This window comes from Alexandromys fortis, unplaced genomic scaffold, assembly GCF_014885135.2.
Source record: "Alexandromys fortis isolate MF-2015 unplaced genomic scaffold, M_Fortis_MF-2015_v1.1 scaffold_391, whole genome shotgun sequence".
NCBI lineage: Eukaryota > Metazoa > Chordata > Mammalia > Rodentia > Cricetidae > Alexandromys > Alexandromys fortis.
The window spans coordinates 56,062-69,504 of record NW_026068277.1 but is presented as its reverse complement, the minus strand read 5'-3'; the positions used below and the strand labels follow the sequence as shown (position 1 = coordinate 69,504).

Below are 13,443 nucleotides of genomic sequence, written 5' to 3'. Positions count from 1 at the left end.
AATAATAATAATAATAATAATAATAATAATAAAAAGATTTCTGCCTCCTCCCCGCCACTGCCTCCCATTTCCCTCCCCCTTCCCTGGTCAAGTCCCCCTCCCTAGTCAGCCCAAAGAGCAATCAGGGTTCCCTGCCCTGTGGGAAGTCCAAGGACCACCCACCTCCATCCAGGTCTAGTAAGGTGAGCATCTAAACTGCCTAGGCTCCCACAAAGCCAGTACGTGCAGTAGGATCAAAAACCCATTGCCATGGTGATGAAAGGTGACAAAGACAGAGACCCACATTTGAGCACCAGACTGAAATCTCAAGTTCCAAATCAGGAGCAGATGGAGAGAGAGCACGAGCAAGGAACTCAGGACAGCGAGGGGTGCACCCACACACTGAGACAATGGGGATGTTCTATCGGGAACTCACCAAGGCCAGCTGGCCTGGGTCTGAAAAAGCATGAGATAAAACCGGATTCGCTGAACATAGCAGACAATGAGGACTACTGAGAACTCAAGAACAATGGGATCAGACTCTTGAAGTTTGAATCAACACCAGCTACTGAATTGTGCTGAACCGAACTTCCTTCTTATCTCCCACAGATTGACACTCCATAGTTCTCCTAGCCTCTTCATTTTAGCCATGAGATCCCATTTTAGAGACAAGAACACAAAGTTTAAGTAACTTCCCATTCTTACAAGTAATTTGTCCCCAAAGAGTTTAATTGAAGTTACGCTACATAGGGGATTATTCTCATCATAGAAGCTATAGGTTGCCAAATAAATATCTCAGTGCCAGTTTTGGGGTAACTCTCCTTGAGGCTATTGCCATTACTCTTGGTTGCCCGTCAAAAGCTGAAGGGAAGACTCTATCGCTGAAGAGAACACACACATTGGTCATAGGACATGGAGAAAGCAAATTAGCACTGACCAGGAAGCTTTCTCACCGCCAGTTAGCTTTCATAGTACTAGAAGATGCTAAGTACACTGGAAGGGGTCATCAATCATTTTACCCAACTGTGAACCCTGTTAAATGCACTACTGACTGGGGGGGTAAGATGGGCCCATATGTGCAACTGTGGCATGGATGTTATAAAGTGCCCTGGCTAGTTTTGTGTCACTTTGACACAAGCTAGAGTCCTCTAAAAGGGGAATACCTCAACTGAGAAAATGCCTCTATATGATCCAGCTATAGGGCATTTTCTTAATTAGTGATTAATGGGGGAGGGCCCAGCACACGGTGGGTGGTGCCATCTCTGAGCTGGTAGTCCTGGGTTCTATAAGAAAGTAGGATGAGCCAGCCACGATGGATGAGCCAGTAAGCAGCACACCGCTCCCCCCCAATAGCCTCTGCATTAGCTCCTGAGGCAGTTCCTGCCCTGTTTGAGTTCCTGTTCTGGCTTCCTTCAATGATGAACTACAATGTAGAAGTGTAAGCCAAATAAATCCTTCCCCCAAACTTGCTTTTGGGTCATGGTGTTTCATGGCAGCAATAGAAACCCTAAGGCATTAGCCATTAAATAAATGATAACCAATCTACAACCCAGAGATCCAGAGAGCTTAGGTATAGAGGAAGGCACTAGGGGATATAATTGTATCTTCCTGGCAGGGGAAGTAGAACCTTTTTTTTGTGGGTGACTGGGGGTGTGGAGGAGGGTTAGGAATGGGAGAAACAGGTGAGGAGGGAAGATAGGGTTGAGGAATAGAATGAAGGGAGAGACAACTGGAACTGAGGAGCATTTGAGGAAGGTCTGGAAGCCTAGTGTAATGGAAACTTTCTAAAATATATGAAGCCGATCCTAATGATGTCACATAATAATAAGGGAGACCAAGCCCCAACTGGCCATCTCTTGTCACCAAAGGAGGCTTCTGGTACTGGGACTGAGTTGCATTCAACTGAGTTATTGGCCAAGGAATATCCCATGGATATCCCCAAACAACTCAGGTTGTTGCCAAGAGAATGGGTCACTGTCTGAAAACTGACTGTGGGATGCCATTGCTGAGGACAACACCCACACAACTCATTGAACATTGAAAAATTGAGCTGGTTCCTACACAGAATCTTCAGCCATATATCCTAGTATCTTAGGTATGGGAAGGTACTCTGCAGGCTACAAAAAGAGAAACACAAACACCATACTCAACCACAAACCCTTTGACTTACAATCTGTCCTGCATGCAAGATATGCTGGGCAACAGTGGTTTAGAACTTGTGGGAGTAACCAACCAGTAACTGATTTGACCTAAGGCCCATGAGATGGAACCCATATTGACACTGATTGACCAAGAACCTGAGACTAGATAGCCAGGGACCTAAGGAAAAACCAAATGATACTGGTCTAGAAAACAAAAAGAAGAAGAAAAAAAAAGTGTGGTGACTCATAATGATATTCTGCTATCCTCACAGATCAGTACCTTATTCAGTCATCCTCAGAGAAGCTTCCTCCTGCAGCAGATGGGGACAAACACAGCTAGATATGGAGGGTGCCTGTCTTATATGTCAGCTAGCTTTATGTCAACTTGACAAAAGCTAGAGTCACCTGAGAGAAAAGAACCTCAATTGAAAAAAATGTCTCCATAAGATTGGACTGTAGGCAAGCCTACAGGGCATTTTCTTGATTGGTGATTGATGTGGGAGAGCCTAGCCCATTGTGGATGGGGCCACCTCTGAGCTGGTGGTCCTGGGTTCTATAAGAACGCGACTGAGCAAGCTATGAGGTGCAAGCCAGTAAGCAGCTCCCCTCCATAGTTTATATATCAGCTCCTGCCTCCAGGTTCCTACCCTGTTTGAGTTCCTGTCCTGTCTTCCCTCAGTGATAGACTATTTACCTGTAAGTGTAAGCTGAAATAAACCCTTTCCTCCCCAACCTGCTTTCTGGTTATTGTGTTCCATCACAGCAGCAATAGAAACACTAAGACATGGCAATAAGCAATTGCTATCTAATTGGACTTAAGCCCTATTTCACAGGAGAAAGTACATATCTGGTGCTGTAAACCTGGCTAAGAACCTGTAGTTGGAAGGAGAATCAGGGTAACTTGGGTATTCTTAGAAAACAGGAACTGGCCCCTTTAAGAAAAGCTGCTTTTTGTTTTGGGGGTTATCCTACCCTCTCCTCTCAGGAGATTGCAACTGACCCTATTCCTTAGAACTCTAGATGTCACTTCCTTTCATTGGCCCTTCTCCAATTGTCCCTTCACTTTCCTGCCTCAGTCTTCTTTCCAGGGCATACAGGACAAATTTAGGTGTAACCCCTAGATAACTGCCCCATCACCCAAGACCCCCACAACAGCTGGGGAATTCACAGGCCCTAGTGGTGAACCTGCTAAATGGATATAGTATCAAACTGCTCTCTAAATTCAGTTTCTTACTCATAGAATAACGTAGCCCTTAGACTTCATCCATGATGTTTCTTTGGGCAGGGAACAGTGGTTAACATAGACACTCGTAACTGGTATAAGTGTAGAGAATAAGTGCCAGTGGAGTGTTCAGCCACAAAAGGGGCATCTATATTAGACTCCTCTCTAGAAGGCTCAATGAGCATAATGGAAGAGGGGACGGGAAGATTGGAAGGTTGGTGAGGACTGGTGAAAAAAACCAACCAACCAACCAACCAACCAACCAACCAACCAAACAAACAAACAAACAAACAAACGTGTCTTCTGGACGTGACAGGACCTACTGAACTCAGGAACTCACAGCCTCTGTAGTTGACAAGACCCGCAGAGGATCAAGCTAAGCAACATTCTAGGATGGAGTGGGAAGGGGCTCCCGAGTCTTCACACCTGAGGCCTACTGACAATGGATAGCTTCTGGGGAGAAAGATACAGTTTCCTTTAAGGGTGTGACCCCTGGGACAACAACTGTCTTCAGTGGATGGATGGCCCACATCCAGGAGAGCACAAACTAGAGTCAATTAGTTTTGTTTTGCTTTTGTAAAACAGAGGACAGGAAATTGCTGGGTATGGCTGGCAGAGAGGGAGGAGTTTGGAGCAGGAGTGGGGAGTGAAAGTGACCTGAAAGCACTGTGTGAAATTCTCCAAGCAAAAGGGGGAAAAGCAACTTGTTCACAGTCCCAACAAGTCAAACTGGGCGCTTTCATGTTTGGTAGTGATAGAAGAAAAGGGGTGTGAGTGAGGCACCACGCATTTGGCTCCTTACCAGTCTTGCTGTTTGGCGAGTCCTGATAGTGTTCTGATAGATAGGAACTCTCGGGTCTCCAAAAGCAGCTGTGTTTGAGACTGGAGGTGGGAGCTGTTTCTTTCACTGATGTGACATATGTTGCTTTGTAGAGGAAGATCTGGACAAGAAGTACTACCGTGCTTACTCACTTATGCTTTTCAGAGTTGGTAGGGGGCATTGGGGAAGTGTTGTGATTCTTAGGTGTGTTTTGATCTACCAGGGGATAGAAAGCCAGGCTGCAGCTGCCTCTAAAGTAGAAGGCTGTGAGGCAGTCTGTGGAAAATATGAGTTTACGAGGAGCCTTCACAGGCTATAGATTCTGAGAGACAGGGGGCCCAGCAAGGGTCTGGCAGTGGCTCAGTTCTTTCTTGCAGTGAAAGCAGCTTCTCCACTGTTCAAATTTGTGCCCTGTCTTCTAAGAAAATCTTTCTTTCCTCGACTCTCTAAAGGGTCTGAGTGCTATGCTTATTGCTTAAGTAGTACTTCCCTGGGTTGCACTTAGAGCATAGTATCAGCATGAGTTTGTAAAACATGCTCTAAACCCTAACTGTACAAACACAACTGTGACATGTTTAATGCTTTTACAGCTCTTAGTGAAATACATGACTGGCTTGGGGATTATGTCCTATCCTGTGTGGACATTGGGGATCTTGTAAAATATGATGCAGGAAATATTTATCAATAAACTATAGGAGAGAAATCATGTATATCAAAATCATAAAAGAACTTGATAACTGTTTATGACACGAATAAATAAAGATTTCCAGGATTCGGATTTAGTTGATTTTAGTTAAGGTACTGTGTCTCACTGTATTACCCAGGTTGTCCTTGAACTTGCAAGGCTTTATTCTCTTGAGAGCTGATATTAGAGGCCTACACCACCCCATCTGGCCTGAAGTTCATTTTTCATTTTTCTTTTTGTATTTTTGAGATGGTCTTCATAGCTTAGGCTGGCCTTAGACTTCTGGTCCTCTTGTGCCTCTCAAATGTTGCACTTACAGTGCTGAGTCATCATTACTTTAATTTTATTTTTTCAAGGCAGGGCTTCTCTGTGTAGCTCTGGCTGTCTTGGAACAAGTTCTGTAGACCAGGCTGGCCTTGCACTCAGAGATTCACCTATCTCTGCTTCCAGAGTGCTGGGATTAAAGGTGTATGCCTCCACCACCCAGCTCAATTTTTAATTTTTGAAGAGAATAATTTTGAAATACATCCTCTGTGGCACTGGTTTGTTATAGCAATGATTTACTTAAAGGTGAATGCTGGACCAGCAAGATGGTGAAACAGGTAAAGATGCTTATGTTAAGCTTGATCACATGAGTTTGCTTCCCAGGTTCCAAAGGCAGAAGAGACGAGCTGACTCCTAGAAGCTACCCTCTGCTCACATGCACACTGTGGTATGCACATGAGCACACTTCACACACAATAAATAAATAAAATAATTTCTTTCTCAGGAGAAAACTCTAAAACATAATCTTGGAAAAGAAGACTCCATTTCATTATTATACTATATATACCACTATTTTGTTATTTTTTTTTTCTGGGGTGATATACAGAAACCCCTATCTATCCCAGACAGATGAAGCAAGGACAAAACAAAGAAAGAAACAATTCGGGGCTGGAGAGATGGCTCAGAGGTTAAGAGCACTGGCTGCTCTTTCAGAGGACCTGGGTTCAATTCGGGTTCAATTCCCAGTAATCACATGTCAGCTCACAACTGTCTGTATCTCCAGTTCCAGGGGATCTGACACCCTCATACAGATATACATGTAGGAAAAACATCAATGCACATAAAATAAACAAAAATAAATTATTTTTTTTTAAAAAAGAAACCATTCAGGGCTGGAAAGATGGCTCTGTGGTTAAGAGCTCTATTCTAGAGGTCCTGAGTGAGTTCAATTTCCAGCAACCACATGGTGGCTCACAACCATCTCTAGTGGACTCTGATGCCCCCTTCTGGCATAAAGTCATACATGAAGATAGAGCACTCATACATAAAATAAATAAATACATTTTAAAAAGAAAGAATTCTTTCAAGTTCCGTTTGGTAATTAACGATACAGCAGGTTTGTGAGGTGGGGTGGGTGCATATGTATGGTACATACTAGGTATGCGCTGTGCCACTGAATTGTGTGGCAGTTGATGCCTGTAATTCCAGCACTTGGGAGGCTGAGTAGGAGAACTTCATGTTTGGGGTCAGCCTGAGCTACTTGGTGAATTTCAGGTCAGCCTCTGGAGTAAGGGTCTGCCTCAAACAAAAACAGCAACAACACAAAAGAACAATAAAAACTCTAAGCAACCAAGCAGCAACTACCACTCACAGCCCGCTAGCAGTGGCCTGTAATCTCAGATATTCAGGAAGCTGAGGGAAAAAGAGCTCAAATTCAACGCTGGGCAACATAGTGAGACTCTATCTCAAAATTTAAAAACTAAACTCTGCCTTTAATCCCAGCACTCGGGAGGCATAGGCAGGAGGATCTCTGTGAATTCAAGGGCAGCCTGGTCTACAAGAGTTAGTTCCAGTACAGCTAAAGCTACACAGAGAAACCCTGTCTCAAAAAATCAAAAGAACAACAACAACAAAAATAAACCTAAAAATTAAGATAAGAGGAATGAGAATGTAGCTCAGTGGTGGAGTGCTTGCCCAGTGTGTACAATGCCTTGGGTTCCATTCTCAGTACCACCACAATCACATACAAAAAAATCCAAAAACCCAAAGCCCCAAACAAAACAAAAATGCCATCGACTGGGTACTGGCAATACATGGTACCAGCTCTAGCAAGAGATTGAATGCATGAGTAAGAAGTCATTATTTCTACTAATATGAATTTCTGAATAAATATAAAGAGTAGTTTTTAAATTATTATTTTCTTATGTGTATGGGTGTTCTTCCTTCATACACACCTGGTGCTCATGGAGGCAAGAAAAGGGCATTGGAGCACCCAGGAATGGAGTTATAGATGGTTATGTGCGGCTCCATGGGTCCTAGGAAGTAAACCCAGGTCCTCTGGAAGAGCAGCCAGTACTTTTAACTGGGGAAACATTGCTCTAATCCCCTTAGTAGATTTTCAAATAAAAAGCGCAATAAGCTAATAAATTTGTCCACTTATTACTAATTTTCTTTTGTTTTTCAAAATAGTGTTTCTCTGTGTAACCCTGGCTGCCCTGGAACTTGCTCTACAAATTAGGCTGACCTGGAACTCAGGGGTCAACTTGATCAACATAAGGAGTTCCAGGCCGGCCTGGGACATACAATGAAGTCCTGTCTCAAAAAAAAAAAAAAAAAAATACACAAGCAAAATATATTTCTTCTCTTTTTATTTAAAAATTTATTCTTCCCTCTTATTTTACACCCTAGCCACCATTTCCCCCTCCCTCCTCTCCTCCCAACCCACCCTCTCCCCCAGGTCCACTCTTCCCCGTTTCCTTTTACAAAATAGCAAGCCTCCCAGGGATATCAACCAAAGATGGCATAACGCTTTACAAAATGACTAGGCACAAACCCTCATATCAAGGCTAGATTAGGCAACACAGTAGGAGGTAAAGGGTCCCAAAAGCGGGCAAAAAAATGAGTTAGAGACAGCCCCTGCTCCCGTTGTTAAGAGTTCCACAAGAACACCAAGCTACACAGTCATAATATATATGCAGAGGTCAGACTTATGACTCCCTGACTGTCGCTTCATTTACTGTGAGCCCCTATGAGCCCTGGTGAGTTGACTCTGTGGGCTGTGTTCTTGTAGTGTCTTAACCCCTCTGGCTCCTTCCTCCCCGTCTTCTGCAGGATTCCCTAAGCTCTGCCTAATGTTTGGCTGTGGGTCTCTGTGTCTGTTTCCATCAGTTGCTGGTTGAAGCCTCTCTGTTGATGATTATGTTAGGCTCCTATCTATGTGTATAGCAGAGTATCATTAGGAATCAGCAAAATGGGTTTCTTTCTTTCTTTCTTTCTTTTCTTTTTTTTAATTTGCTCTGTAGACCAGGCTGGCCTTGAACTCACAGAGATCCACCTGCCTCTGCCTCCTGAGTGCTGGGATTAAAGGCATGCACCACAAAATGGATTTTTTATCTCTTCATTTAGATTATGACTATTATTACTGGTCCAGTGGTCTTTTTATTCTTTAAGGAAATTACCTATTTTTAAATTTGTTTTGTTTTCTTTTTGAGATGGGGGTCTCATGTTTCCTCCTGCCATTCAAGTGCTGTGAATATGGGCTGTGTTAACCATGTCTGACAGGAAATTGTACTTTTTTGATTGTTTGTTTTTATTTTTTTGTTTTTTGAAACAAGGTTTCTCTGTGAAATAGTCCTGGCTTTCCTGGAACTCACTCTGTAGACCAGGCTGGCATTCAATTTACCTGCAGCTGCCTCCCAAATGCTGGGATTAAAGGTGTGAGCCACCACTGCCCGGCTGTTTTAATTTTTTTATTTTTTGAGACGTGGTTTCTCCGTGGACCCTGGCTGTCCCTAAACCTAAACTAGTGCTGTACAACAGGCTGGCCTTGAACTCAGAGACCACCAACCCAGCCTCCCAAGTGCTGGGATTAAAGGCGTAAACCATCATTCCCTACTACATTCCATTTATAGTTCATTTTCTAAGTATCCGAGTGAAGCAGGGGACAGCAACTTGGTGATTTATTTTATAATTCTATAAGAGCACTTCACTCTCTAATGACTAGTGCTGCCAGATTTAAAAAAAGAGGTTGTTTAATTAAATTCAGATAAACAAGTAGTTCTTAGCATAGGCATGTTCAAAATGTAGATGAGACATGCTTGCAGTAAAAGATGTTCACTTAATTTGAAATTCAAATTTAATTAAGTATCCTGTAATTTGAGGGTCATCTAGGTTCGTGCTGCTTGGTAAGCACCAATTCCCTAGGTCGCCTCAGATAGAAAACAAAAATCATTGTCATTACAAACTATTTGGTACAGTAATTGGTAGCAACCAAAGGACCAAAGAATTTTGACCCTTTGAGGAACCCGTAACTGACGCAACTGCTTAAAATGCTGCTTTGATTGATTCCCGCCCTCCTCCATTCTTCTCTTTCAGCAACCAGAAAGAATTGCTTGATCACTTCTAAAGTCCCGCCCTTTCGGCTATCCCCAATGGGGAGTAAGCTGTTACTCAAAAGGAGGCAACAAAAGCGTCAACGTGGAGTTGAGAGGAGCGGAAGTAGTCAGATTTCGCTGAGGGCCGTAAAGCGGGTAGTATTTTCGCCTTCCGGATAACGACAGCAGCTCCTACTGTCAGTGCCGGCCTTCCTCGTGCCGGACCCTTCCTAATTCAATTTCCTTCCCATTCCGGGCCCTTCCCTATCGTCGCCCCCTTCACCTTGGATCATGTTCAAGAAGTAAGGACACGCTGTGGCCTCCGTCGGCTGCTCACAAAGGCGGTGGGGGTGGGGGTGGGGAAGAGGGCGAGAGCAAAGGTCCTCTTTCTCTCCTCCGCCCCTGCCATCCTGACTCCCTAAGATTTTTTTTATATATATATCGTACTATGCTCTCACTCAGGACTTGGAACACTTCTTTAAGCTTTCCATCTCTAGCCCTCAATCGGGGTTTGGCTCTCTCGCTCCCATTTTCTTTCTCCTTAACCCTGTTCTGCCCCCTCCGGCAGTGCTATCTCCATTCCTAGGTTTCTACCAATCACATCCTTGCATTGTGATTTAGGGGCACATCCTCCTTAGTTGAGAGGAGAGCCCTGCACTCGCTGCCATATGTTTATTAGTTATGAACTGAAAAAGGGAAGGCTTGACTTCCTGGGTCATGGCAGCGAAGGAGTCTGGGTGACAGGAAGCAGGCAGTCTATCAAGCCTATTGCTTAGCTGCCAGATTAACCTTGTCTTGAAAACAACGAGATAGTCCTGTGTGCTAGCCAGTGTAGGAAGACAAAAATTCCTTGGAAACCTACCCAGTGGGTTTATCTTCCAGATTTGATAGACGCGAAAGGCAAAGGGGGAACATGGGAAAAGGAAGGTGGGTTTTGTGCATGAAAATTTGAGCAGATCTTAACGGATCTTAAAATTATCAACATTCCTAAAAAAAAAAAAAAGTCCCAGCAGACTCCATAACCTGCCGGGGCTCATTCTTTTGTTATGCTTGGGTGGTCTTTTGTATCTTAACGTGTGAGGTTTTGTTTAGATTAAAAAAAAAAAAACCTACAAGTTTTTTTTTTTATTATGGATGGGAATCTATTTTTTTCTTTGAGCAAGAATTTTTAGTAAAAGGCATTTATGTAGCTGATAATGAATTCTAGCATAACAATTACTCTGCCCTCATTAATTGCAACAGGCATGGCAGTTTATTCTAATATTGTTTTAAAACGTTGGTTTTATATTGTATAAGACAAATGGAAATTGTGGTATTTTAAAAGCAATTTACTTCATAATTATTTTAAGCATGACTACTTGCTTGGGAATAGATGATTAATTAGAACCTTACTTTTAGATTTTCTGATTCTTCTGCTTAGCAATGCCCTCTTTTTTTTTTCTTTGAAAAATCATTTGCCAGATTTGATGAAAAAGAAAATGTGTCCAACTGCATCCAGTTGAAAACCTCGGTTATTAAGGGCATTAAAAATCAATTGATAGAGCAATTTCCAGGTATTGAACCATGGCTTAATCAAATCATGCCTAAGAAAGATCCTGTGAAAATTGTCCGATGGTAAGTCCTTGTTTTTCTCCACATAAAGATTAGAGTAGCTGACTATCAAAGGTTAGACTGTTCTCATTCTAAATGGAATCTTTCCACATTAGCTATCGATAGACTAATAACGAGAATAGACAGAATTAACTCTAAACTTGTCAATATTTCTATTTTCAAATCTTATCTACATATATTAAAATGTGTATTGTTTTATCAAAGACTTGTTTTTATAATTGAATTTATTTCAGTTTGCTCTTGAAAGATGTATTTTATTACTTGACAATGGAATTACAATAATAAAATGTGGAATGAAATTGGATGTAGCAGGCCATATTTCCTCTCTGTCCTCTATTTTCTCTACTGGATAGGTATTTTTAAGTCAGGATCTTCACTGAATTAATAAGCTCAGGTATCTTTGTATGTGGCTATTTCATGTTATAATTTTATAGGATGTTTGACTTATATTCACTTTGGAAAGAAAATATCTAACTTGGTACTTTGTGACATTTCTCTTACAGCCATGAACACATAGAAATCCTTACAGTAAATGGGGAATTACTGTTTTTTAGACAAAGAGAAGGGCCTTTTTATCCAACCCTAAGATTACTTCATAAATGTAAGTCTTGTTAGAAATATGCATTTGGGAATATAAAAATACACAAAAGGAGTTGAAAACTATAGGAGTGGAAAGTTACTTCTGATAGTTGGTTATTTATTTGTGCTAAGTAATGAGGAATATAAAAATAAAGTGGATTCTCATCTTGTAAGTCTGAAAAATGCAAATTCTCTTATGTATTAGAGAAAGCCCTCCCCCTACAAAAAAGCATTCATTAGTTCATCCATTCATTAACAGCCCAGTGAGGTGGCTCACAGATGTAATCACAGAGCTTGGGAAGTTGAGACAAGAGAATAACACAATTTTGAGGCGAGTCTGGACTATCAGGTGATACCCTCCTCCGAAACAAAGACCCCCGAAATCTTAATTCAATAATTATTTAGTGAACTTTCTATATGTTGGCACTAGAGGCTAGTGTAATCGTAAGCAAAGACAGACATAGTCCATTGTCCTTATTGTAGTTAGAAGACTAGACCAGTATGTAATTGTAAACATATATATTCATAAACTGATAAGGGCTTTGAAGAATTTCATTTTAGTTTATTACTAGAGTTCCCTAATAGAGATAATTCTATGTATAGAAAAGCATTAGGTAAATGTGGAAGTCCCATTTATTACTGATTGAGTACATGAACAGATGTCATGAAATCAAATAATGTTTATTTCATGCATACATTTACAAATTGTTAGACTGACTATATTACAAAAAAATGGAGGAAGATATAATTCCAATGAGCAAGAACTTTTCAAGTGGGAACTAAATTTTTGCTTTTTGATTTGGTATTGTTGCCAGGAGGCAGAAGGAAAGATTGTGATTTATAGATTCTATTGTGATGGGTAGTGGTGATTGAATTTATCTCCTTGTAAAAAACCAAATTCATTAAATCACAAGGAGATACAGTTTTAATTGCCTAGCCTTACAGAGGTCAGGAGTAGAAAAACTGTTTGGCAAATCTTAAAGCAGTTGAAATATTTTAATATTCATAAAACTAATTATAGTTATTCAAATAAGCATTGCTATTTTTAGGTTAAGATCTGATAGAAATTAAATTCGGATGCAGTGGGAATAAGTTGTTGTTATTGTTCTTTGTGACAAACACTAGGTAACCAAGGCTGCTTTTGTACTTCTAATTCTTCTACCTCTACCTCCTAGGTGCTGGGATTATAAAGCTGTGCCACCATATTTGGCTACTGTCATTATTTCTAGGGAGCTTAGAGAAGCTTAAAAACTCTAAGGACTGGAGAGATGATTTAACAGTTACTGGCTACTCTTCCAGAGGTCCTGAGTTCAATTCCCAGTACCCATATGATGACTCACCACTGTCTCTTACTGTAGTCCCATGGAATCAAATGCCCTCTTCTGGTGTGCATGCATGTAGACAAAACACCCATAGTCCTAAATAAATCTAAAGAAAAACAAAGCCATTAAAACCTCCAGTCCTTGAGTCATCTTGTGAAAGCCTCTAGAGATTCTTTAATTGTTGGTTTGTAATTTATTGGTATATACACACAGATACTTTTGTTTAAGATTACAAAAAAATATGTACATAAATGTGGGAAATCACAGGAATAGGAAACTAATAAGCAAGTGTATTCCTGTAATCCAGAGTAAACTATATTTAGTTCATTGGTATATTCTCATCCACTTTATTTCCTATGTTGTATACAAACACTTTCTGTTTTGTTTTATTTTGTGCTGGAAATTGAACCCAGGACCTTGTGCATGCTAGGTCGACTTTATAGTGCCGAGCACAATCATTTTTGTTCTTTTAAAATTGGGCTCTCTGCTACTTAGTTTTCTCTGTTAAGATTTTGCATTGGTAAATCATATGCACTTGCAGTTGGTGAATCATTATTGATAGGATTACTAGTTATAAGAGTTCTTTTTCTTTTTTTTAAAGATTTATTTATTTATTTATTTATTCAGTATCCTGCCTGTAGGCCAGAAGAGGGCACCAGATCTCACTACAGATGGTTATGAGCCACCATGTGGTTGCTGGGAATTGAACTCAGGACCTTTGTAAGA

The 13,443-nt window shown here is 41.1% G+C and overlaps 2 protein-coding genes across 3 annotated transcripts in view; one reads left to right on the top strand and one right to left on the bottom strand.

Moving 5' to 3' along the window:
* The window catches only part of Cul4b (cullin 4B), a 102,471-nt gene that overhangs the window by 58,688 nt on the left and 30,340 nt on the right, over positions 1-13,443 (bottom strand). The gene's annotated exons all lie outside the window — the stretch shown is intronic.
* Positions 9,194-13,443, top strand: part of Mcts1 (MCTS1 re-initiation and release factor) — a 15,029-nt gene continuing 10,779 nt past the window's right edge. The window contains exons 1-3 of one of the 2 annotated variants that reach the window (XM_050132114.1): positions 9,194-9,507; positions 10,667-10,819; positions 11,320-11,417. In XM_050132114.1, the coding sequence (XP_049988071.1) occupies positions 9,497-9,507; positions 10,667-10,819; positions 11,320-11,417 (262 nt within the window). In that variant the 5' untranslated portion in view covers positions 9,194-9,496. Of the gene's footprint in view, positions 9,508-9,914; positions 10,133-10,666; positions 10,820-11,319; positions 11,418-13,443 lie in introns of those variants that run through there. The other variant, XM_050132113.1, reaches the window with a different exon arrangement.